At 46.8% G+C, this 26,198-nt stretch overlaps 1 protein-coding gene across 10 annotated transcripts in view; it reads left to right on the forward strand.

The window, feature by feature from the left end:
* PBRM1 (polybromo 1) overlaps positions 1-26,198 on the forward strand; it is a 1,258,882-nt gene that overhangs the window by 375,761 nt on the left and 856,923 nt on the right. For all 10 annotated transcript variants that reach the window (XM_069643172.1, XM_069643175.1, XM_069643176.1 and 7 more), the window contains one exon: positions 4,196-4,293. In XM_069643172.1, the coding sequence (XP_069499273.1) occupies positions 4,196-4,293 (98 nt within the window). The remainder of the gene's footprint in view (positions 1-4,195; positions 4,294-26,198) is intronic.

Genomic DNA, 26,198 nt, shown 5'->3' on the forward strand with positions numbered 1-26,198 from the left:
AACACATGAGGGAGTTAGAAAAAGGTCCCACTCCAAGGTTAAAATTAAAAAGTCCTAAAGTCTAGCAAAAGAGCTGGGGGTATCTACGGTTGAAGGGAATTGGCACAGAAATGAGAATTCTCCCTAACACAGGCCATCCCTTTCTGTAAACTGCAGGGAGAGATTGCAGAAATTGTGCTGTAGTTCCTGATAAATACTCCGAACCTGCTGACAAGTCGACCACTGGAGCTGAAACCGAAGAGGAAGAGGAAGATGAAGAAGAATGTCTTCTGTAGGGGTTTCCAGCGACCGGAGAGCCTGCTGTGTAAACGGAGCCTGAAGCAACATTTCCTTCCAATTGACCAGGGGGGTCCTGAAAACGACTCCTACCCAAAGCCTGGTGAAACTGGTGGATTTCACCCAGAGCCTGGTGAAATCCACTAGTCTCAAGCAGACCTGCTTTTGAGTTTTCCCACAAAGTGCAAACTACCAATACCCTGGGACCTTGAGTCTGAGTGCGGTGCATGGTCTTCCGAAGTCTGAATCAGTCCGAAACTTGGTGGACTCCTGCTGGCTATCCCGAGACACGGTACGAATCCCTGAAGATCCGAGTGCCGGAACGAGAAAGTGAAGAGAATCCGACCAGCGATATCTGCTCTTCATCAGGTTGCTGTAAAAAGGCGCCAAATCCACAGAGCAGCCGTGAAGAGTCCTTTGCTGGAAGCCTCCTCTGACGACTACTTCTGCAAGTTCCCTTCAAGTGTCCAGTTCTTTTGTCTCCAGACCAAGAATCCAGGGACCGGGATCTGTGCTGCTGCATCCTGAAGGCATCCAGCCGAAAGCTCTTCTTTTCTCCTAAGGTACTGTGGCGGCTTGGCTATTACTTAAGTCGGGTGTGCGTCCTGTGAGGCCGAGTGGGTGATTCGTAGGGTTGGGGGTTTGCATATACCACTTGCCCAGGCCTAATGCTGGAACACATATATGCAGCCTTCTGTGAAGTCCCTGAACACTTTAACTCTCAAAGTGAACACTTGTTTAAGAAGATCTCCTGTGGAACTTTGACTTTTCTGCAACTGAACCCTATCTCGCCCTGCCTACGGCTGGCTCCTAGACCACTAGGGTCCCTCTTCTGCCTCTGATAAAACTCATGCCGTAGACTAGGGAAGGACTGGATAAGAAAAGGATTCTGCCTTGAAAGTAGAACATGCGTAGAATGACTTGCTACTTGCTAAAGAGGTTTGTGTGATGTGTATTCCTGTGAAAGAAGAAGTAACAAAGTGTCGTTACCTTTGAGTTGCATTCTGCCCCTCTAGAAAGTGTATAATGGTGTTTCTCCTCTTCTAAAATGTAATGTGTTGGTACTCTTTTATCATTGCTTAACTGAATGAGTGTAAAAGCTTACCAATAGGGTTTACCTGCCTTGAAATACATTGTGTCTAAGTCTAACATTGGGGTTTACTTTCCCTGGCCTGCTTTATACAGATTCTAAAACAGTCTTGGGGTTTATATCTATCTTTAGGTAGCTGGAGGCTCCTTTAGAATGTATACGGCGAATGTATACGGCTCTTACTCGCACTGATTAGCTGCTGCTCTTCTAAACTTGGAACCCTGGGCTGTGCGTTCCTGAATTGCTTTGGTGCTATTCTAAAACCGTTTCATAAAGTACTTGCATACCTTAGAAACTGTATTATACACGTCTTACAAGTATGCTGGGTATCACTAGCTATTAGATAAAAGATAGTTATGTGCCAGTAGCTCAATTACCTGCTTTGAAATACATTGTGTCTTAAGTGTAATTGGGTTTGGCTTTCCTTGAATTGCTTAGTGTGCTCAAAAATATTTGAGTGTTCATACTTGTCCTTGAGTAGCAAAAGGCCCCCCCAGAAAGTATAGGAGTTGATTTACTAGCTCTGAACTGAGTTCTAGAAGTACTGTTGCAAGGTGTAGACTTGTGACAGGGTTTGTTTATTATGTGATTTCATAGCTGAGTGTCACTGCATGACTGACCGGGTCAACTACCATTGAAATACTGATTGTAATCTAAAAGTATATATAACCTGGCCTTATTCCCCAAGAATGGTATATTACTATCCTGAATGTATAACCTTAGGTTTGACTCACATTTACTTGATTCTTTATCCTCACAATAAGGTTATACCTTGGTTTACATACCGTAGGTATTGAGTTGTTCTTTATAATTGTGTTAATGATGTTAGTAGCTACCCAAGATGTATCTGGGCCTATTTGTATTTAAATAAACTATTTATGTTGTACAATACATAGTGCTTCAGTGTTTCTTTGGACCATATGAATGCTACAATGTCTTTGTACCAAGTCTACTGCCCTCCCTACCTCCTAAGATATGCCTGGCTGCTCGGTCCATGCTACCAACATTCTCAGGAGGTGCAGCCTTCTACTAAGAGTGCAACTTGTGTACTGTCTCAGGTGTGTGGTGGCATGAAACCCTTAGTTGGACTTTAGAAGAACTGTCCTACCGGGCCCCTCCACCGTCCGCCCTGTCCGCTGCACAGGCACCGATGAAGGAATTCGGGGTAGGCTGTGAGTACACTTTGCCCCCATATTGAGAAGGGGGTACTCCATGCACTTTAAGCTGCTTTGATGCTGTTTTGTTCACACATATGATGATGCAAATGTACTTTACTATATTGAATGCAATGAACATTCACAAAGGCCGTGTTTTAGGATATTAGTCTTCTATGGCACAAGACAGCACGTTGGGTTGATGTAGGCATGCACCTATGCGCGCAGGTGCGACCTGATTGGGAGTGGCCGGGGCCTTTCCCCAAGGATAAGGTTGCCAGTGCAGCACTGATGCGTTAACCCTTTCACATAACCCAGAGAGAGAGAGAGGGGGGATGCTGCCAGCTGGGAGGGCCGCAGGTGCAGGTAGGTTGGCTCTCCTAGGACCTGTCCTCTGTAGCCTGGCTTTCGGCGATACCTGGGCACAGGTGGGCCGATTCTCTGGGGGGCTCCCAGCCCTGCACTCGGGTTACCTGCTCGGCTTGTGAGCTTACATGGGAGGAACGCCTTGAATGCCTTCATTAATGACTCTCTCTAAAGAAACACACCTTTGTATAGTTTTTTATTTTTTAAACATAATTTGTGCAGTAGTGCACCAGTTATAATCTTACCCTTTAATGCCATAATTACGGCGTGGGGGCCCCACATCAACTGCACTTGATTTCAGACATAAAAATATATTGGTTATTTAATTTTAAAGCTGGTATTTTGACCTTTACCAAATCTGGAAATGTGGCGGTCCCTTCGTGTAACCCTACTCTGTTCACGCACAGAACGCTGGAGATTATTTTGAATGGCTGCCCCTCATGGCGTGGCAACATGTGGCAGTGGTGCAGTTGCATGGCATGCATCTGTCTGGCCGTGCCTCATGGCGTGGCAACGTGGCAGTGGTGCAGCGCAGTTGCATGACATGCATCTGACTGGCCGTGCCTCATGGTGTGGCAGTGGTGCAGCACAGCTGCATGGCCTGCATCTGACTGGCCGTGCCTCATGGTGTGGCAACATGTGGCAATGGTGCAGCACAGCTGCATGGCATGCATCTGACTGGCCGTGCCTCATGGTGTGGCAGTGGTGCAGCACAGCTGCATGGCCCGCATCTGACTGGCCGTGCCTCATGGTGTGGCAACATGTGGCAGTGGTGCAGCACAGCTGCATGGCCCGCATCTGACTGGCCGTGCCTCATGGTGTGGCAACATGTGGCAATGGTGCAGCACAGCTGCATGGCATGCATCTGACTGGCCGTGCCTCATGGTATGGCAAAATGTGGCAGTGGTGCAGCACAGTTGCATGGCATGCATCTGACCGGCTGTGCTCATGGTGTGGCAACTTGTGGCAGTGGTGCAGCACAGTTGCATGCATCTGACTGACCATGCGTCGTGGTGTGGCAGTGGTGCAGCACGGATGCATGGGCCGCATCTGACTGGCTGTGCCTTGCATTCTCGTTTCAGCAGCACGCATTGGCATTCAGTACGCACGCCCTTTCCGCGGGAGTGGGTTTTAATGTGTCCCCTCCAGCCCCTGCTGGGTGCACACAATGAGTTGCCCTGCGTGGCGGCAGCAGCAGCATGCGTGTGTCTGTGGGTGAACTCGATCTGTGCAGCTGCTTAATATTCATGTGGCTGGGGGTGGCGTTGTTCCTGGCGATGGCTCTGACTCTGGGGGTTTGCTCTTTCAGTCGCGGAAGAAGGAGCTGGCCAGGAGAGCGGAGCTGGAGGACGAGGACAGCATGATGTCGTCTGCCACGTCGGACACCGGCAGCGCCAAGCGCAAGAGGTAGGTGCTTCCAGGCTCCTTTTGGTGTACTGCACTGTACCAGTATTTCACAAGAGGTCCCGGACCTGAATCTCTCTGGGTGTCGGAGCCAAGGGCATCCATAGTGGGTTCCCCTGAAGCCATGTTTGCAGAAAGTGATGCTGTGGGAGAATGCTCCTCAGCGACTAGCGATTGCCTTGCTGAAATGCCGTGCCTAGCGCCAGTGTCTCTTGCCTCTTGGCGCCTCGTGCTAATTCACTGCCATCCTGTTAAGGGTGCTCTTCTTTTGTTGTACACCGTTATTTAATCTCACGCAGGGGAAAGGGGGAAGACTTGATAAGGGGGAACTTTCACTGCTATTGACAACCAAGTACATGTTTTGCCGAACTTTGTGAGAGACTTAAACCGCGCGTTGAGGGTCGGGGCCTTCTCCTCGCGTCACCTGCAGGCATTTTAACCACAGCTCATTGTTAGGGGCGGCGTCCTTTAGTTCGGAAGCACTGAGTCTTTTTACCTGCTCCTTGGAGCTGCCTGCATGCAGCCTTGGACCCAGATGTGACGGCAGCCGCCTTAGCTGGCACCCCCTCAGGCTCCTCTGGCACTTGTGATAGGACGAGGACACAGGCACTTCACCTGAATGTGTTCTCATCAGCTGGGCATGGCCCGGGGGAAGTGCACACACATGCATGCCACCCCCCCTCTTCATGTAACCCTGTCACGCCCACATCAGTCTGGAGGCTCGAAGCTCTGGCCTGATGGCTTAGTCTTGAGGTCAGCCCGGGCTTCTGAAGAATCCACGAGTGCCCCCCCCCCCTTCCTGGAGAGCGCCGTTCCATTGGCAGACACTTCTAGGCTCTTAAACACGTCTTGGCTGTGCCTTATTGGGTGAGTGCGTCCTCCAGAAAGTTCTGCTCGGTATAACCCATAGGATGGCCTGACGCTGCACCTCTGGATAAGAGGGGCTTGGGGCCCTGTTCCCCGAATGCCCCAGTCTCAGTAGTCTGGGAAGGGACTCTGTGATGGGCCCTCAGAGAGACCGGCCCCTTAAACAAGGCTCGCGATGAGAATTTGAGGTAGGTATATTTCAATTTCACTCCCTATTTTGAATAGTTGAAAGTAGATGCAATCTTTAGGGCGTAGAAACGTTGTTCCCATTCGCAGTGGGCTTTTTTACAGATGGGTAAAAATGAAATGTAACTTTTTTTGTGTAGATTGGATTTACATGTCGCTCTGCCTCTCGAATCACCAGCAATGTTTGCATGAAAAGTCGGCACAATGGGGAGTGTAGCGCGACACGCAGAAAAAGATGCTAAAGATTTGCCAACACAGGAGCAGTGCCTGCGACCCAAATGCACCCCATGGCATAGACTAACCGGGACCCACCGCAGTCCCAGACGCAGGGAGGGACTGGCCCGCTCTCCTCAGCAAGGCAGGACCCTCCAGGAAACCAAAGAGGAGTCGCCCACCGCAGTCCCAGCCGCAGGGAGGGACTGGCCCGCTCTCCTCAGCAAGGCAGGACCCTCCAGGAAACCAAAGAGGAGTCGCCCACCGCAGTCCCAGACGCAGGGAGGGACTGGCCCGCTCTCCTCAGCAAGGCAGGACCCTCCAGGAAACCAAAGAGGAGTCGCCCACCGCAGTCCCAGACTCAGGGAGGGACTGGCCCGCTCTCCTCAGCAAGGCAGGACCCTCCAGGAAACCAAAGAGGAGTCGCCCACCGCAGTCCCAGACGCAGGGAGGGACTGGCCCGCTCTCCTCAGCAAGGCAGGACCCTCCAGGAAACCAAAGAGGAGTCGCCCACCGCAGTCCCAGACGCAGGGAGGGACTGGCCCGCTCTCCTCAGCAAGGCAGGACCCTCCAGGAAACCAAAGAGGAGTCGCCCACCGCAGTCCCAGCCGCAGGGAGGGACTGGCCCGCTCTCCTCAGCAAGGCAGGACCCTCCAGGAAACCAAAGAGGAGTCGCCCACCGCAGTCCCAGACGCAGGGAGGGACTGGCCCGCTCTCCTCAGCAAGGCAGGACCCTCCAGGAAACCAAAGAGGAGTCGCCCACCGCAGTCCCAGACTCAGGGAGGGACTGGCCCGCTCTCCTCAGCAAGGCAGGACCCTCCAGGAAACCAAACAGGAGTCGCCCACCGCAGTCCCAGACGCAGGGAGGGACTGGCCCGCTCTCCTCAGCAAGGCAGGACCCTCCAGGAAACCAAAGAGGAGTCGCCCACCGCAGTCCCAGACGCAGGGAGGGACTGGCCCGCTCTCCTCAGCAAGGCAGGACCCTCCAGGAAACCAAAGAAACATTACATGGCTTCTACCTGATTTTATCTACGATATTTTATTCAATATTTTAATAATAATACGATATTTTATTTATATTTTATTTTATTGTACCGAAACATTTAGTACCAAAAAAATACTGATTTACTTTTATGATTTTTTATTTTTTATTTGAGTGGCTCACTCCCCCCAAACTCCCAGTTTACCCATGTTTTTAATCCTCCAACCCCTCTGTCCGTTTTAACCCTTTACTAAGCTGCGGAGTATTAGTTTGTTTTTCGAAACTCGAAAATGGGCGTCGACACAGGGCGTGCCAGTAATACTATCCCTAGTGTGACGTCCACTGTACCCAAGATCCTTCACGCGTCTAGAATCCTCAGATTGTTTTTTTCCGCCATACTGGTCGGAAGCATCTTGCGGAGTCCCCTGGCCTTAGCCATACTTTTGCTAAAATTTAAAATTATTAATCTATTGACATCCTTCCCCACCCCAACGTAGAACTTCGACACTCGACGCCGGCTGGAGAAGAAATCGACCGTCGGCTGCTGCACGACGGATTTGGGCCTCGGAAGGCCGCTGGCTTCGGCCCGGGCCTGGTAGGCCGCTGGCCTCGGCCCTGCAAGTAGGGAGAGTGGGGGGTGGTACATACTCTACACTCTTGGTATATAGGTACACCCTATACATTTCCTACACTTAACAGCCCGCTGCCTCAAGGTGCGTATGGAGGGTACCCCTTTTCAATTCTGCCCCAAGTGCAACCGCAAATACCCTTGGGTCGACAGGCACGCCACGTGCAATCTCTGCTTGCCAAGGGACCACCCCGAAGCGAACTGCAGAGCGTGTAGTAGGTTTAAACCTAAGACACTTAAGGACCGTTCGACGAAGCGTTGGGCCCACCACGCCAGGCAGGCGGCCATGGCAGCGGAGGGCGCCTTCAGCGATGGCAGCGACGCCGTACTTTCGGACGGCGAGGGCATTACGGCGTCGAAAGACAGCCGAGCGCAGGTCCCCGACCTCGGAAGGTCATCCGGCAGGGCGGCTATGGGGAAGACCCCCGGCGACGCAAGCGCTTCACATACTACACACACTAAATACACTAAGTCCAACCGAGACTCGACGACGTCGAGTTCTCGGAAAGAGGCACAGACAGAACGGTCCGATTCGGTGTCCTCTGGGCACTCTCGATCAAGATCGCCGCATGACTCCAGGCAATCATCCACTCTTGCCAAGAGTGCCTCGCTCCCTAGGCTAACAGAAGTTCGATCGTCGGAAGACGAAGACGACTTCCACCCCCTGGCTGCGCTCCAGGAGACGGAGCCCGCAACTAAAGCCAGCGAGGCCCCACGCTCGAAGGACAGGGACACCTCTCCCGATCCTCGACGCCAGGCGTCGAAAAACTCCGGAGCCACTAAGGGACAGGGAAAACATTTTTCTACGCACGGGGAGGGGGGAAAACAGCAGAAGAAACTACCTGTATATTCTTCCACACCTGTGAAACACTCCACCCCCCCTAAACAGACAGACAAGCCCAGGTCTGCTGATAGGTCCACAACCAGCAAAGCTACTCGAGACAAATCCCATAGACTTGCTGAGAGAGTCATTCCCAGTTCCAAAAAATGGTCCAGTGAAGACATAGATAAGGTCATGTCATTCTTTGGCTGATTTTTATGATAAAAATCCAGAACATTTCCTCTTGTATGATCCACAAGGGGCCACACCCTCAGGCTCTACTGATCCTATCCCCCCCGAGTTAGACGGCCCGGTTTGAAACCCCGATGAGGTCTGAACCCTTCGAGGTACAACCTTACGCAACACCATACTCACGGTATCAAGAAGAGGCTTCCTTTTGTGGAGACCAAGAATTTGGTATGATAGAAGAGCAAACCGGGACGGGCTACTATGGGGATGATGAGGAACAGGAAGAAGAGGATAACCCGGAAACATACAGAGTAGATTCCCCGGTAGAGAACGAAGCCCCGGTTACCGACTCCCCGGTCGATAATCAGCCCCTCCTAAATGAGGTTCTCGCTCGTGCAGCAGAACATTTCCACATTGACGCAGAAGAGTTAGTGGGAGAAAGGAGGCCGGTTGCCCAGACCATCCCTATCCTTAAATCCATTCAGCGGAGAATAGATCCGTCCCTGGTGAACCCAAACCTCACCAGAGCAGTCAATCCCAGGGTTGAAAAACTTTTCAGGGCAGCTCAGTCTGACCCTCTCTATATAAGAGGGCATCTAAAGCCAGACTCCCTAGTTGTTACCAACACTCGTAAGAGGGCTGGAACACCCTTGTCTTCGTCAGAAGCTCCTCCCGACAAGGAGAGCAAAAAACTATACGTTTTCGGCAGGAAAGTAGCCTCAACGTCCGCCTACCAAGCAAGGATTGCTAACTCCACCACCCTGTTTGCCAGCTACAACTGCCATCAGTGGGAAGAAGTCGCGGCTCTCATAGCCTCTGCTCCTGAACCGTTAAAGGGCCAATTAGCTCGGATTTCCGCAGAGGGTAGAGCCGTGCCTGGTTGCATTTTGAAAGCAACCTTCGACGCCGCGGATAACGCAGGCAGATTGATAGCAGAAGGTACTGTTATCAAGAGACATGCGTGGTTACGGCAGTCTGGGTTTAAGGCAGAAACTCAGGCATCATTGTTAGACAAACCGATGGAAGCCGATCTGTTGTTTGGTAAGGCGGTCGAGGACGCACTGAAAAATGCCAAGGACGAATACGAGACACTCAAATCCCTTGGCCAGTTAACCAATAAACCCCCTAACCAGAGAGGGAATAGTAATTTTTGTCGCCCACGCAGCCAAAATTCACAGAGAGGATCTAACTATTCCCAGGGGCAGGGTACACAGTCGAACAACAACCAACAGTCTACCCAGGGTTACGGCAGAGGTAATAGGAGAGGTCGTGGTAAAGGCAGAGGCAGCCCCAGCAAGGGAGGCGGCACGCATCCACCAAAGCAGTGACGCTCAGTTCAGGGTCCCTTCTCACGCAACCCCAGTAGGGGGACGCATTTCAAACTTCACACAGGCTTGGGAAGGGATCACATCAGACAGGGTGCTGTCAACAGTATCCATGGGATATTGTATAGAGCTACTGCAGCGTCCCCGGAACCATCCTCCACGACAAAGAGTACACTCCTTAGAACATCAGAAGATTCTCCTCGCCATTCTTCTACAAAAGGACGCGATAGAACTCGTCCCGGGACACCAGGTAAACAAGGGTATTTATTCAACTTACTTCCTTGTGCCAAAGAAAGACTTGACAATGCGCCCAGTATTGGACTTACGGCCTGCCAACAAGTAGGTCAAGCCCCAAAAATTTCGTATGACCACGCTACAAGAGGTAATCCCCCTCCTAAAAAAGGGGGATTACATGGCAACCTTGGATATGAAAGATGCTTATTTTCATATTTCCATGTTCCCAGCGCACAGAAAGTACTTGCGCTTCAAGGTGGACAGTCGCCACTACCAATTCAAGGTACTGCCCTTCGGGATAGCTTCAGCACCAAGGGTATTCACCCAAGGTACTGGTGGTGGCGGCTGCACACCTACGCAGGGAGGCAATACCAGTGTACCCTTATCTGGACGACTGGCTCATAACGGGGGAAACCCCAGGAATTTGCAGGACAAACATTCAAAGGACTATCGACCTCCTCCACGAATTAGGCTTCTCAATCAACGAGAAGAAGTCAAGCCTGGTGCCAAGCACCTCAAAACAATTCCTAGGAGCAATCCTGGATACCCAGGAGGGGTTGACCTTTCCTTCAGAAGAAAGAGTTCGGAATATACTTCTGCAAATTCCGCATTATCAGTCCGGTCAACAAATAACGGTACGCAAAGCAATGCGTTTACTAGGCATGATGGCGTCATGCATTTACCTGGTCCCCCACGCGCGCCTGCGCATGCGTCCCATGCAGGAATGGTTGGCGAAACAGTGGTCTCTGGCAAGTGGTCAGTGGGACGATCTCGTGGTCGTTTCGCCAAGACTGGTACAAAGCCTTCACTGGTGGACAAGAGAGAATCTCGCAAAGGGGAAACCCTTTTACGATCCCGAAGTACAGGCAGTAGTCACTACAGATGCATGTCTGACAGGGTGGGGAGCTCACCATCTCCACCACACAGCTCAGGGTCTCTGGTCTCACTCAGTGGCCAAGAACCACATGAACCTGCTAGAGCTTCTGGCAGTATTCAGAGCGCTTCAGGCGTTCGAGCCCCATCTACTAAACCTGTCAGTGCAAATCCGGACGGACAGCACTACAGCCATGTTCTACCTGAACAAGCAAGGAGGGACTCGCTCGCCAAATCTGTCCAAGCTTGCCCAGAAAATCTGGATATGGGCACTCAGACGGAACATCTTCCTGTCATCACAACATGTTCCAGGGGAGCTCAATTCCCTAGCGGATGCTCTGAGCAGAGACTCCCTCCCAGAGGAACACGAATGGGTTCTTCACAGAGAGGTCATAGAAGATCTCTTCTCTCAGTGGGGTTTCCCCACTATAGACTTATTCGCCACAAGCGAAAACAAACAATGCCCAGGATTTGCATCCAGGTTCCCCCAACCAGACTCCCAGGGGAACGCCCTGTGGATGAACTGGTCAGGGATGTTTGCGTACGCTTTTCCACCAACTCCTCTCATCAGGAAAGTGGTGAACAAGATGAACAGGGAATCGATGACGCTCGTCCTAGTTGCTCCCATGTGGGCAAGACAACCGTGGTTCCCACACCTACGCAGGATGGCGGTGTGCGAGCCCATCAAACTTCCAGCCTGGTACAACCTACTGTCCCAGCACCAAGGTCAGAAGGTGCATCCTCTACCCAACTCCATGAACCTAGCAGCATGGCTCCTGAGGTCATAGAGTTTGGACACCTCAAATTGCCACAGAGGTGTATGGACATCCTAAAGGAATCTAGGAAGCCAAACACAAGGCACTGTTACTTTGACAAGTGGAAGAGGTTCGTTATCTGGTGCCAGAGTAGACAAATCAACCCAGTTTATTGCACTCGTTCCACTATTGTTACATACATGCTCCACCTGCTAGATGCAGGATTGGTTTTTAACTCACTGAAAGTACACCTGGCAGCTCTCTCAGCTTACACCACTTCCCATAGCAAAGTCTCGTGGTGGAAAGTACCAGAGTAAAGAGACTTCACCCTCCTATTTCAAACCCACCGCCAGGGTGGGACCTTAATGTGGTGCTAGCCAAGCTCATGGGCCCCCCTTTCGAACCCATGCATAAAAGCAGTCTCAAACACCTGACTTATAAAACGGCCTTCTTAGTAGCTATTACTTCTATAATAAGGGTCAGTGAAATTCAGGCTCTGTCAGTGCAGGATCCCTTCTTTACTATCCATAAAGACAAACTGGTTTTACGCACACACCCTAGGTTCTCACCTAAATTTATATCAAAATTCCATGTAAACCAGTCCATCGAGCTTCCGGCTTTCTTCCAGAACCCGCAAAGCTCGGCTGAGGTGAAACTACACACCCTAGATGTGCGTAGGGCGGTCCTCCACTATTTAAATAAAACAAGACCGCTAAGGAAAACAGTTCAACTGTTTGTCTTCGTAGCTACAGGCAGAGAGGGGGATCGCGTCTCTAAAGGAGCCATCTCGAAGTGGATTATTAACTGTATCCAGCTGTGTTACTCACTCTCTGAAAAGACTCTGCCTTTTACGCCAAGGGCCCACTCTACTAGAGGCATTGGGGCCACTCTGGCTTTCATTGCAAATGTTCCCCTCAACACCATTTGCAAAGCAGCTACTTGGAGCTCTATTCACCCTTTTACTCAGCATTACTGCATTGACACCCATTCCAAGACAGATACACAAGTGGGACAAGCGGTTCTAAGACATTTATTTGCTCATGACCCTTCTCACATCCCACCTCCTTCTTCTGGTACTGCTCGCTAATCTATGCACAGCATGTGATCTAAGCAGATTCCACAAGCCTCAGAAGGGATACGTTACTCACCGTAATCGTATTTCTGATGCTTGTATCTGCTTAGATTCACATGCGACCCACCCTTCCTCCCCTCCGAGAGAAGGCGCATGATTTCTTGTAGTCTTACCTTTCTGTCTATCTGCTTGGATTATCTGTACTCATGCTACTCCTCATGCTACCTCATGTTAGAAAAAATACAATCTGAGGATCCTAGACGCGTGAGGGATCTTGGGTACAGTGGACGTCACACTAGGGATAGTATTACTGGCACGCCCTGTGTCGACGCCCATTTTCGAGTTTCGAAAAACAAACTGTAATACTCCGCAGCTTCCACTAGATGTCGGCCTATGCACAGCATGTGAATCTAAGCAGATACAAGCATCAGAAATACGATTACGGTGAGTAATGTATCATATATATATATATATATATTATTTCGGCAACAAATACCTTGAATACATTCTCTGTTCAATCACTGCATACCCATTACATGTAATATTGCTTAAAGAAAACTGGGGCGATGTTGCCTGGCTAGCTCCCTGTCCACTGGCTTCTCCCGCATCTCCACAACAGGGGCTTCTAGCGCCACATTGAATGGCAGTAGGGTTTCCTTCTTGGGACCCTGGGCCAGAATATTCCTTAATTTGATTTGAATTTTCGGTCTGGATCTGGCCGAGAGCTCTAGGGTAGCAGCAACCGTAGACCCCCTCCTTGTCGTAGATGCTCTCTCTCCTCTCTGGAGACCAGGGGTTCGAGCATGTTCCCCCTCCTTGTCGTAGATGGTCTCTCTCCTCTCTGGAGACCAGGGGTTTGAGCCTGTTCCCCCTCCTTGTCATAGATGGTCTCTCTCCTCTCTGGAAACCAGGGGTTCGAGTCTGTGCCCCCTCCTTGTCGTAGATGGTCTCTCTCCTCCCTGGAGACCAGGGGTTCGAGCCTGTTCCCCCTCCTGTCGTAGATGGTCTCTCTCCTCTCTGGAGACCAGGGGTTCGAGCCTGTTCCCCCTCCTTGTCATAGATATCGCACATCTTCGGCATATAGGGTTGAAACAGAAGAGGCGTATGCATCCGAGGTTCTAGACGCTGACTGAAGCTGCAAACTGCGCCGCACTGTAGCTCCTATTCCGATCTCTCACTCTAGACCACTATTTTCAAACCCTGTCCTGCCTTCTTTCTCCCCCTACTCCTGGTTGTTCAATTAAGTCTTCTCTTTCAGCCTCTGCCTTTGTTTCATATTTCTCCTCTAAGGTGTCTTCCTTCCTCTCTGCCATTGAATCTTCTATTCTGCAAACATCTCCTTCACTCTCTACTTCTCTTCCTAGGGACATGGTTACATGCGCTACTCCAATCTCCAATGAGGAGACCTTTCTCCTCCTGCCCCGGGCTCACCCAACCACCTCCCCTATGGACCCCGTCCCATCAGTACTTATTCCTTAAGTCTCCCCCCTCTCTTATCGGTCTGTCCACTTCAACTTTCCCTTCTCTGTTCAAGCATGCCTCCATCATCCCCATCTTAAAGCAACCTTCTGCCGGCTGGTCCCTTGCTTCCAATTTCCGTCCTATTTCGCTCTTGCCCTATCTTTCCAAAATCTTGGAACCAATAGTTTTCTCTCAAGCCTCTACCTATGTTTCTCATAACACTATTCTTCCCTGCTTTCAATCAGGATTTCGCCACGGCCATTCTACTGAGACTGCTCTTCTCTCTCTCCTAGATTCACTGCTGTCTGCACGCTACTCTGAACACTCTTCTCTTTGTATTCTTCTTGGTCTTTCCGCAGCTTTTGATACTCTTGATCATTCTCTCATACTAACTGCTCTCTCCTCCTTTGGTTTTGTTGGGTCTGTCCTTTTCTTGTTTAAAATCTTACCTGTCACCGAGGACACTCTCCGTCTCCTGGGCTGGAGCCACATTGGACATCTCTCTGCTCCCTTATGGTGTTCCCCAAGGCTCCTTGCCCTGTCCTTTTCTCTTTTCTCTCTACATCTCTCCACTTGCTGGTGTTATCTCTTCTTTCGATCTATCCCATCACTTCTATGCCGATGATACTCGGCTCTTTTTCTTTCCCTCTCTTCTCCTTAGACAGCCACAAAAAACTCAGGTCCTGTCTTCTGGTTATTAAGTCCTGGATGACGGCTCTCTTCTTAGTACTCAATGCCACTAAAACCGAGGTACTTTTCTTTCCTGACGCTACTATTTATGCATTATGTTTATAGCTCAAAAGAGCTTTATCATAATATCCAAACATTCAATACATGAGGAGAGAGATACTTATAAATGTGTCCCAATTCATCTCAATTGAGTCTGCTAAATGCAGTGCAAAAATATAACATATACATACAACATGCAAGCAAATCTGCAGCCTTCCAGCCCAAGCTATTTCAGATTGAAATACTTTAGACACTTTTCTGACCTTTCCTTTGCTTGAGAAGTTCGTCCCAGATGTTAAATAGAGCAATATGCATGGATTTATGGCCATTATTTAAACGATATCGCCAAAAGGACTTGCTCTTAATGCTGTTAAGATCGGAAACATAAGGGCCAAGCATATTCATATAAAGTGGCCCGTGTTCTTTATACTCTGTAAGAATGTGCTGGGCTGTCTCTAATTTACCTGGTCGGCCACTTGAGCGGCAGCCCCTCTCTTGTTTGGTGATTCCCTGCTCGGGGCCAGTGATAGCGAATACTGGTAGTCTACCAATTCTTAGTGATAGAAGGAATCTGCGTAGTTCGGGTGAGGAACAGAGTTGGATATAGCTTTGCGTTTTTTTTGTAATTATGGACCAGTTTGTCTATTATGCCGCAGTAGCTGGTGAGTCTAGCAAGATGGACATAATTTGCGCACCAGTCCCATTGCTCAAACTTAAGAGTAGATTTCTTAATCCATTCCTGCAAGCAATCTTCCCACTCTGGTTTCCAGCTAATAGTTTCAAAGCTCACCTGGGTAAGGGATGACACCGTTGGATGGTGTCTGGTGGCACAATAGGTTCAACAATGGAAAAACTGGGGCCTTACGGGATTTAAAAAATAACACAATCCTCCTCTTTGTTGCCATCGCAGACCATGAAGTAAGAACCCAACTCTAAGCAAATTATTTCAACCAGAATGCTGGGTGCAAACTCCAGCTTTTTCATCCAGAATCTGCCTTTCAGCATGTCTCACCAGGAAAAATCCTTCATAACGACCCCTTCTAGGCCATATAATACAGAGGTACAAAAGCATTGTTTATAGAGCGTAAGAATGCCCTAGAGGCTGAAGCCAGAAGCTGCCCTCACACATTGATGCATCCTACTCTATAGCCTTGCGTTATCTCACTTTGATTAATTCTAAATATTCGGTTTTGGTGGGAAGTTCTACTTCCAAGTATTTGTAGCTATGTATGCGCATCTATAACCAAGGTAGGGATAGGGGCTCGTTTACTGGAGAAATGCATGACCTTAGTTTTCTCTGAATTCAAGATGAGGTCATGGTCCATAGCATAGTTTTGGAGCACTTCCATAGCTCTTTTAAGGCCAGCAAGGTGTGCTCAAATATGATGAGATCGTCTGCGTAAGAGAGGCAGGAGACGGCAGTTCCCTAAAACTGAGGCGGCCAGGTGTGCGCCGATTCTAATGCCTTGGGTAGTTCTGAGAAGAATATGTTAAATAACAATGGGGCAAGTGAGCACCTTGTTATACCCCTGAATTTGTTCTCACCGGCGCAGACACCAAGCCCCCGTTATCCAGCCTAATTTGTACTGTAGTATTCTCGTGTAAGCCCATAATGGCTAGCAGCGAATCCTGAGGGCATTCCAACTGGCTCATTTTGGCCCTGAGCTTGCCCCGGTTAACAGTATCAAATGCGGACCTGAAGTCTATCATGGCCACATAGAGGCCCGGTTGATCTTTGCTCTTAGCCTCTTTGGTAATTGAATCAAATAACCAAAGACAAGTGCCAGTACCCAAACCAGTGCGAAAAACCATTTGAAAATTACTCGGTATGCTGCTTGATATCTGCCAAGTTTGATGATCTGTCTAATATTAAGGATGCCAAGATTTTTCCGATTGTATCTAGCAACGCTAGCATCCTAAAATTCTCTGGTCGTGTTCTCGGTCCCTTATGAATTGGTATAAGAATAAAACCACGCCACGACATAAGAATTCCCCGCCCCCAAAAACGTCATGTTGCTTTTTATGAAGACATTCCTTAGTATGTTAGGGCCCAGAGCTCTAGAGTCCTTTAAGAGGTGAATTTTCAGCATAATTTCTTCCATGGAAAAGCGAAGAAAAAATATTGCTCCTGGCCATAGGGATTTGTCATTGGAGATAGTAGGGTCATAAAAAATATTACTAATATGCCTCAGCCAATCTTGTTCCTCAGTTGCACAGATCTCATAAGAGGTGTCTTAGAGTTAAAATTGCTCAACAGTTTCCATAGTTTACCTGAGTCCCCAGTGCAAGCAGTAGAGACTAAATATTGCCATTGTGCATTTCTGCCTGCATTTCAGTCCTTTACCCATCTTCAGTATCTGTGTTTAGCCATTCGGGAAGCACCACTGGCCTATGAGGAAGAGCTGGAATATTCTCGCCTCAGGCACCTTTTTGATTCCCGAATGGTTTGATCATACCAGTATTTCTTATTATTAGTGATAAGCAAGGTGTAATTACTTTTTTGTACCACCAGGGATGAGGCGCTGTCCTTAATAATTTTCTCAATCCCATCAGCCGTTGGAGAAAAAGCCATAGATAGTAGCTTTCCGGCTTATGAGACGAAGTAGGCTCCTGATCTTTGCTCCGTCCATCATATGCTACTACCAGCAATGTTCCTTTCCAATTCACCAACCTGACCTTTATACCATACATCATTATGATATGATAGGTTATTCATAACGCACTTAATAGCCAGAGGTTTCTAAGCGCGCACCCAGGGATTGAACCTGTGTTGCTCTGTGTTTTGCTTCCAAGGCAAGCACTTTGCCCCTGAGCTATCCCCCCACGAGGGAAGATTTCTAGTATGGTGATGGTAAGTATAGCGTGATCACTAAAGATCGTGTCAGTAATTTCTAGCTTCCGAACACACTTGAGAGCAGTCAAATTACAAAAGAAATAGTCTAGTGTTGCAGTTTGGGCACAGACCTCCAGCTACTTTCCCCTGGAATATCACCCGATACTCTTCCATTCAGAAGGCAACAGTCCCATGCTGTCATGGTGTCTACCCATGTTTTTCCTTTAGACGAGTCCTTTGCTTCAGTGCCAATCACAGACCTACTTTAAACATTTGCATTGCGCGTTAAAAACCCCTCTCTCGTAAATATGAACTTGATCGTCCAAACCTTTAGCATTCCCCATCATGCCATGTACCAGGTCGTAAAATGTCAACTTCTATGGCCGAACCTGCAGGATCATAAAATGAATGATGATTATATCCCCATCAAGTCTGGTTAGGCTCACTGTAACCACCAACACATGGGGACTATCACCTTCAGTGTCTAGTCTTTCCGCTTTTAGATGATTTTTGACTCCAATAATGAGACCTCCATATGGACGTCCTCGCAGCCTTTTATTGGCCATAATTTGGAAGATCTGATAGCCATCAATCAACAGTACGGATAATGACAAGACCTTGTGCAGCGTAAAGATATCCCTCTGCTTCCGGAGTTTTAACAATCCTTCGTATTCCAACAAGCGCATAAATCCCAGTGTGTTTCAAGTTGAGATTACCAAGTTCCACCTTTCTGACCATTTTATCATTGTTCTGGACAAGCCAATTCAAGGTGCCCAAAATATCTCCCTGTAATGCAGCATTCTTATTAGCACAGCTGCCTTTATTTCCTATAGTGCTCTTTTTATCTTTGCTCGCTCACGGATGAAGGCGCTGACTGTAGTCTGTTAAATGGACCTCCTCTGCAACGTGCAGATTGTACCCAAGATCTGCATAACGGTCTTCAAAGGACCTGATAACTGTCTCGTTTCCATTGTACTGCAGTATATTAGGCTCAGTTGATATTAAGGATCTTTAATTGGCTCGAAGAAATCAAAATCTTTAGTATCTAAGACTCTCAAAGGCAGGATTTAGCACGTTATGGCCAGGAAATCGGCTCTGTTGATATCAGGATTGGCGCTAGACTTACCCTGCACTCTTTTCTTTATAGGGATTGTATGGGGTGTCTGTCCTTCAATTCCCAGCTAGTTAAGATACATTTTGGTCTAATCCCCTTCTTACATTTTCAGTTTTTACTTTCTTAATATGTGGGTCTAGGGAATGGTCCTCCCTACGGCCTTCACTGCTATGGGTGGGATCAGATTCCCTATTGCTTTGAGTAGCTTTGCGAGTTGGTCTCCTCTTTTTTCCTACGTTGCTTACGAGTACATGGTCGAGGCATTACAGGATGTTCTACCACCTCCTCGGCCTCCGATATCGTAATATTAACTTCAACAGCACTAGCCACTTCGACTGTTATAATCACATTATGTAAGTTCAAGTTATCTGAGGTATAAGGTGCTGCAGCAGCGATCAAAGCGTATAAATCTTTATCGTCATCTTTTACCATGTATGCCTGTTTAGTACCGAAACCTCCTCTAATATCCTCCCACACATCTTTGATACCACCTTCATTGCAAACTGTTGGACTGATAGTTGATATTGGGTCTCACAATGCTGTCGCAGAAGATCGGTAGCAGAGGAGGCAATTGCCACTCCATCATCAATAGGACACATATTTGACGAGGCTGACAGTCTGTGGCAATTCACATCCTCTCTAACAGAGTCCGGTTCAGTCATCTGGGGGCCCAGACCAGCATTACTATTAAGCATAGTAGGGTTGCTTACACATTCTTGGGGTATCTCCTGTGCTGTGGTTTCATGTTGCAATTGGGCTTCAGGAGCCCAGTGAGTCACGTAGCAAATAAGAGGGCAAGCAACAAATTGTAATTGTCCATTACAGTAAATGACAAATCAGAACGGGAGGAACTGTTTTCCCTGCTAGGTATCATACTATCTGTGAGTCCGTTGTCAGTTGCCTATATTGCTGTAGGAGGAGGGTGAGAAACCGGCTCAGATAGAGAGTTGATAGTGCCATTCACACACTCCTTGTTATGTTTACCACTGGTGGAGCTCGTTGCCCGTGTTTTAGAGGAGCTTGCATTGTTTCCCTTTGCTCTGTTATGGGCACAAAGACCCACCTGGGTTTTTGGATATGGTTTGTTTTTTTGCTCTGTTTATGGTTGTTGGACCTTAAACTTATTTTTCCTGGCATCTTATATAGATTACCATCAGAAATGGAGGCAGGGACAATGTACAAAAAAGATAAAACACTACACACAATTAAAACCCTTAGAATAGCGTTTACGAAAAACTTTAATATTGAGAATACATGTATTATAAACCAAAATACCACTGTGTATGTCAACCGGTGTTCTATTAAAAGTCACCAGCAATGAAGAGAAAAAAAATCTGTCCAGCTTAGAGAGTTGGATATGGAGATATGCCTGTTATTCCAAGGGTTTAGGAGTGCTTTGGGAAAACCTAAAATCAATAGTGTCCAGCTCTACATTATGCAGTTTATAGTTTTCCGCGCACACAGTTCGCAATACACAAATAGTATCGTTAATGAGGGCTGGTCTCAAGTCCCAACGCGTAGCTCAGTCAGAAAAAAAAGTTACGTGTTCAAAATAAAGTGTCCGATGTGCATATGTAACAGGTATGCAGAGCGGTCATGAGATGTTTCAAGACGGACTGTGGCAGACTATGGTTCTCAATGTACGGTAAATCATCACACCCGCGTTAAGCTATCCAGAAGAAAAATGAGGGGGTGGAGGGGATCTTGACTTACTGTTAGTGGCTTGTAATTCTCAGCATGTTCAGCGCCCACAGATAGAGCTGTGATAGAAGCTCCTCAAGCCCCTCCAAAGACCGCCAAGGACAGTTTGGATCACCTCGTTCACCAGCGCAGACTGCAATGACTGCAGTCAACTCTCCACAACTCGCTCCGCTCCGGCAGAGGTTTTTTGGAGCAAGTCTCGGTCTCATTATTAGAAAGTATAGAAAGACCAGTGACTGTGACGACTCCAATACTACGATGACTGCTGCTACTATCCTCCCCTGTTCCTCCCTCGTCTATATAATTTCCTCCGTCTCCGTTAATTATTGCTTCTACAGCTCGTAACCTGGGACTCCACTTAGATTCAGACTTACCTTTCAATCACCACTTTTCTTATCTTCATGTACCTGTCGTTTTCATTTATACAACATTTGGAAAGCTCGCCCCTATCTGACTTTTGAGGCCACTAAACTCTTGGTATCATCTTTAATTTTCTCTAGTCTTTTTTTTACTGCTCCTCTGCAATGTTTGGGCTCCCTTTGACTTGTCTAGCTCCCCTGAAATCTGTCTATAATGCCCCTATTCACGTACTTTTCTTATTGGCTCCCTGCAACTCTGTCTCTTCTCTTGCTAATCTTGGATGCATTTCTTTCCATCATCGTCTAAAATTCAATTTCCTGTGTCTAGTCTTCAAATCTCGTTATGGTCTTGCACCTAAATATCTCACTTTCCTTGTAACATTCTGTAACCCCTCTTGCTCGCTTCGTCGTTATTCTGTTTTTCAGCTTGCTGTCGTCTTTGTACTCCGTCTCGTTTTCGATCATTCTCCTTGTTTACCCCTCTACACTGGAATGCTCTTCCTCTCTCTCTTCACTATATTCCTCTCTATTCCACACTCTGAGGCTCTCTGAGGTCTCATCTACTGCATTCTGGTTATCAATGTCAATGTTAAAGTCAATGGAAATGCTGATGTCTGTATTACCTTATCTTTATCCTCATTTTATTGTACTGTTGGCCTTATGTACAGCGCTTCGGTGTAAAGCGCTATATAAAACCAAAATAAATGCAAATTTATTTATTTATATAGTTTTTCAATTCATAAAACTATACAACTTTTACATACATTCATACTTTTCACAATTCATTACAAAAAATACTCAAACATACATATTTACATACATTTCCATCAATCTTTGATTACATTAAAAAAAATTCATGCTATCGAGTTATCTAAAATTATTTTTCCAAGACCATTACAAGTATTTTAAAGACTTTCATTTATAGGTGCAACAGTTTGCCATACCCTTTATAGTGTGATGTACACAGCTTCTGATTGCACATTTAAACACAAACGTCCAAAAGTCTTCTGATTGTACATATTCCATATTATGGGCAAAACAACCATAATTCACCAAATACTGTTTGTCTTTCAGGACAGCTTGTAAGCACATGTCTCAGTTTCTAACATGTCAACATTTTGGCACATGCAGCAATGTCTGTCCTTTCATGATTTTCCATTGGCGACCAACAGTGGATTTCACCGGGAGTTGGTTGGTTCTAATTAGTAGCCTAAATATGCGAACCCGCAGATCTGGGCATTGTATTAGGTACCTGTGTGGTTTTAAGTACGTGTGCAAGATCCATTCAATATATTTAAAGTTTGTAAGTTCGTACATACAAGTAAATTTCCTCTCCCAATCATTTCTCTTGGCTTTAGCTCTAAACGTTTTTTTGATTACAGGAAAATAGCCACACTGATTAGCTTTTTCATCCCACTGCAAATCTTGAAAATATTCACAGCAACTGTACACATATTTACACCTAGGTTTGACAACATCAATTTTAGTAACATGTGTACCTATGATTTGTAATAATTAACTTTCTGGGTGACGCACTGCTTTCAATGCTAATAATCATTGCTGTTGTCTGACAATAGAACTAAATGACTGGATTCCAAGTTCCACTCTAATGTATTGGATGGGGCATGAACAAGGGTACGCCAAGAATGGTAAGCCAAAATTGTCCTTCAATCCTATCTAAAAATGATAGATCAGTGATGGTAATGGCTTCAAGACCATACACTAAAACCGACGTAAAGCATTGGCGGTATAATGTCAATATACCTTTCAGAGAGTATCCTGCGTAGTCTCTTACAAATTTATTCACCATCATGGTGATTTGTTTAGCTCGTCTAACTTTGTTCTCAATTAAGCAACGATAACCAATTTTACAATTGAAAAGAACGCCCATGTATTTATACATCTGTGTATTCGACATTACCCCATTATACTTCAATTTTTACTTTAACTCTTACAAGAAAACAGCATGACCTGTGTTTTTTTTTAGATTGATAGACAATCCGTGTTCTTTCGCAAAGCTGCCAAGTTCTTCAAGCATCGCTTTCATCCCTCTAAATGAATGGTCTACCATCACTAGATCGTCCGCACATAACATGGCAGATATCATGGTGTTTTCAAATTTAGCTGGGCAACTGGCTTTGGCAGCAAGTCGTCTAATCAGATCAGCTAAATGGAGATTAAATAGAAGGGCGGCCAAGAGACATCCTTGTTTCACGCCTCTATTCACTCTTATAGATTAAGTTAGATTGCCTTCACAGTCAAGGCAAATTTGAACACTGTTGTTTTCATGTAATTTAGCCAGGATATCTACAATCCAACTAGGACATTCCTGCTTCATCAAAATATACCACAATTTGCTTCGGTCAACGCTGTCAAATGCGGATTTAAATTCTATGAAAGTGACATACACAGAAGGACTTTTATTGCTTTTGGCTTTGGTAGTAATGGCGTCCAATACTTGAATATTATGAGTCGTGCTTGTACTTCGTCTAAATCCAGTTTGAAAAGGATTCAAAAGGTGGCTAGTTTGAGCCCAATCATTAATATGTTCCAGTTCAATTGCAGTGAACGCCATGCCAGTGGAATCTAATATCGACAATAGTCGGTAATTCTCTGGCATAGTTCTTTCTCCTGCTTTAAACACCGGTATTAGGATAGCTTTCTTCCAAGATTCAGGGATGCAACGTTCTCTGCATACTTTGGTAAACAACCTATACAGCACATTGCTTCATAAGAGGGGATCATGTTTCATCACTATAGTAGCAAGTCCGGTAGGACCAGGCGCTCGTGACTTGTTCAACTTTACTATGATTTCTTCTATGCTTTTGGCTGAAAATTTAAGAGGCCATCCTCCGCAATTAATATTAAGTCAGGTTTCACTATTTTCCTTATACATCATCCTACAAATATAAGCATTCCACAGTTTCTCACCTATAGAATTTAGTATACTAGCCTTTTGATAATTTCTTACTTTATTCAATACTTTACACACAGAGCTAGTTTCATTGCGTTGAAGGGTGTTAATCATAATCTAAAGCAAAAACAAAGAGGTGAGGGCTGGAAGGTTTAGACTGAATCTTAACCACTGGCATTGCTCGGGGCAACCCTCCAGACCATCGTTCTTCGCCTGCCAAGCCATTACAGAAGGGGAAAGACCATATGCAAAGACCATTTGGGGATGCTTGTGGTCTCGTGCAGAAGGGATGTGACCTAGCAGTTCGGGCTGGACTTCCCCTTTTGGGGTGGGGCCAAGCCTGATTTGCATATGGTCTTTCCCCTTCTGTAATGGCTTGGCAGGCGAAGAACGATGGTCTGAAGGGTTGCCCCGAGCAATGCCAGTGGTTAAGATTCAGTCTAAACCTTCCAGCCATCACCTCTTTGTTTTTGCTTTGTCACCCCGAGTGAGACGGGTATGCCCAGACGTGGGTCCCGTGCCTGCTGGGCCTAGAGACCCAAGCTATTCCTCACTGATGAGCCCCAACAAGGGTGAAACATGTTTGGGGATGCTTGTGGTCTCGTGCAGAAGGGATGTGACCTAGCAGTTCGGGCTGGACTTCCCCTTTTGGGGTGGGGCCAAGCCTGATTTGCATATGGTCTTTCCCCTTCTGTAATGGCTTGGCAGGTGAAGAACGATGGTCTGGAGGGTGGCCCCGAGCAATGCCAGTGGTTAAGATTCAGTCTAAACCTTCCAGCCATCACCTCTTTGTTTTTGTTAATCATAATCTGCCATTTTGTGTTCAACATGGCACATCTTCTACGCTTAAACCAATTATTGTTACCATTTTTCAACCTCTTTTTTTCTTTGTTGAATAAAAAAAAATCCCATATTTGAGTTCCTGAGTTTGCGCAATGAGGAGCGATATTTACGCTTTACCACCAACAGTTCTCCATCATTGGAACAGTTAGCCTTCTTACCATTGGAAGTCTGAGGGGTACCTTTAACTGAAGCGATATCAGTCGTAATCTCTTTGATCATACTCTCAATGTCATCCCCACTCAAAATATCAACATGCTTTTATATATATATATGTATATATATATATATTCATAAAGTAGATATATTTTAAATGACATTAACTTACATTTTTAGTGTTCCATTTAATCTTCGTGCCTTTATGATTGGTAGAGATGTTACTCGTACCGCTCGTAATCTATAACTATTTTCAATTTCGCACATATCATGGCATGATCACTTTCATCATTATTTAGAACTTCAAAACCAGACACAATGTTAAGCAACTCTGTGTTCCCCCATATATAATCAATCGTGGAACGTTTCTTTCCACATATCCATGTACATTTCCGAGGGGTATCACTTACAGTTCCCGTTTAAAAAACTAAAACCCCATTCATCCAGATACCTTTTCCACAGACTCCTCTGTGCATTGCATTTTTTACTTGCTGGGGTATTGGTAGTGGCTAAACTGTTGAAATTAACTTTCATGTTCATTGTACCACATTGAGCATTCATGCCATCACCTAAAACAATCATCAAATTATTTGTGTCAGACACCCATCTAGTAATAATTTCATCAATTGTGTCAAAGTTGGCCATAGTTTTTATTCCTCCGGGCGGATCATAGACATTAATTAAAATGTAACACCATGAGTTTTCTGTTTCGTACTTATTATAATCGCTAGTACATTGTCATTAGCACCAGAAGGCATGACTCTTACTGAATCAAAGTCATGGCTAACTCCTATAATGAGGCCAAAGATAATAAATACTAATACAAATTGAGCGCCTAAGGCACCGACCAACGTAGAGTATGAAGTCTGGACCGAGATCTCTATGCCTGAAGGCAGAGGGGACGTTTTTCCCCTCTATTTGGCCGAGCCTGTAGGTGTCCGGGAGCTGACCACAGCGGGCACCCTGCTGGTCACAAGAGACACAGTGGGGTCCCGTTGGTGCCGGCGCTGACACCACCAGTGCCAAAGCCGCTGGTGGCTTGGCGAAGATGTCCACTATCTACTGGCGAAATTGTTCCTGTTCCTCCGTGGTGGGAAAATATACCTTATCCGGTTCAAGAGAATCTCCGGATCAGTGGCTTTTCTTCTTTGAAGAGGAGGGGAGAATGGCGGCGCGAGTATCCACTCAGAGAGCGGGACCTTTTGCAGTGCTTCTTCCTTTCCTTCTCCTTTTCCTTCAACAGACGGGACACTACCCGCGACCTTGTCCAAGGCCGGGCAAACATCAGCCTTCTCCTTGTGAACGAAGTATTGTGCCCGCTCTTGAATAGTCTTTGGGTGTATGGAATGACACAACCCGCAATCCTGGGTGTGTGCTGCTCGCCCAAGCAGTACAAACAAATACGTTGCGGATCCGAGACCGGCATCTGTTCGCCCACAGTTCACACCTGGTTTGAATCCTGAGGCCTTCCCAGGGTGATGCATGCCACTAACAAACTCAAAGAGCGTGTTTCTGAAGTAAACAGAGTGCATAAAAAAGGAACTGAACCAACACAGCGCCGCACTGCAACTCATGGCAGCGGTAAAGTTCCCGAAGAGCACCATCGCTGTGGATAAGTGAACTGAAAGGACGAGACTCTTGGCAGGAACTGGTGTTG

The sequence above is a fragment of the Ambystoma mexicanum genome, chromosome 2p (genome assembly GCF_040938575.1).
Source record: "Ambystoma mexicanum isolate Mex_15411 chromosome 2p, UKY_AmexF1_1, whole genome shotgun sequence".
Lineage (NCBI taxonomy): Eukaryota > Metazoa > Chordata > Amphibia > Caudata > Ambystomatidae > Ambystoma > Ambystoma mexicanum.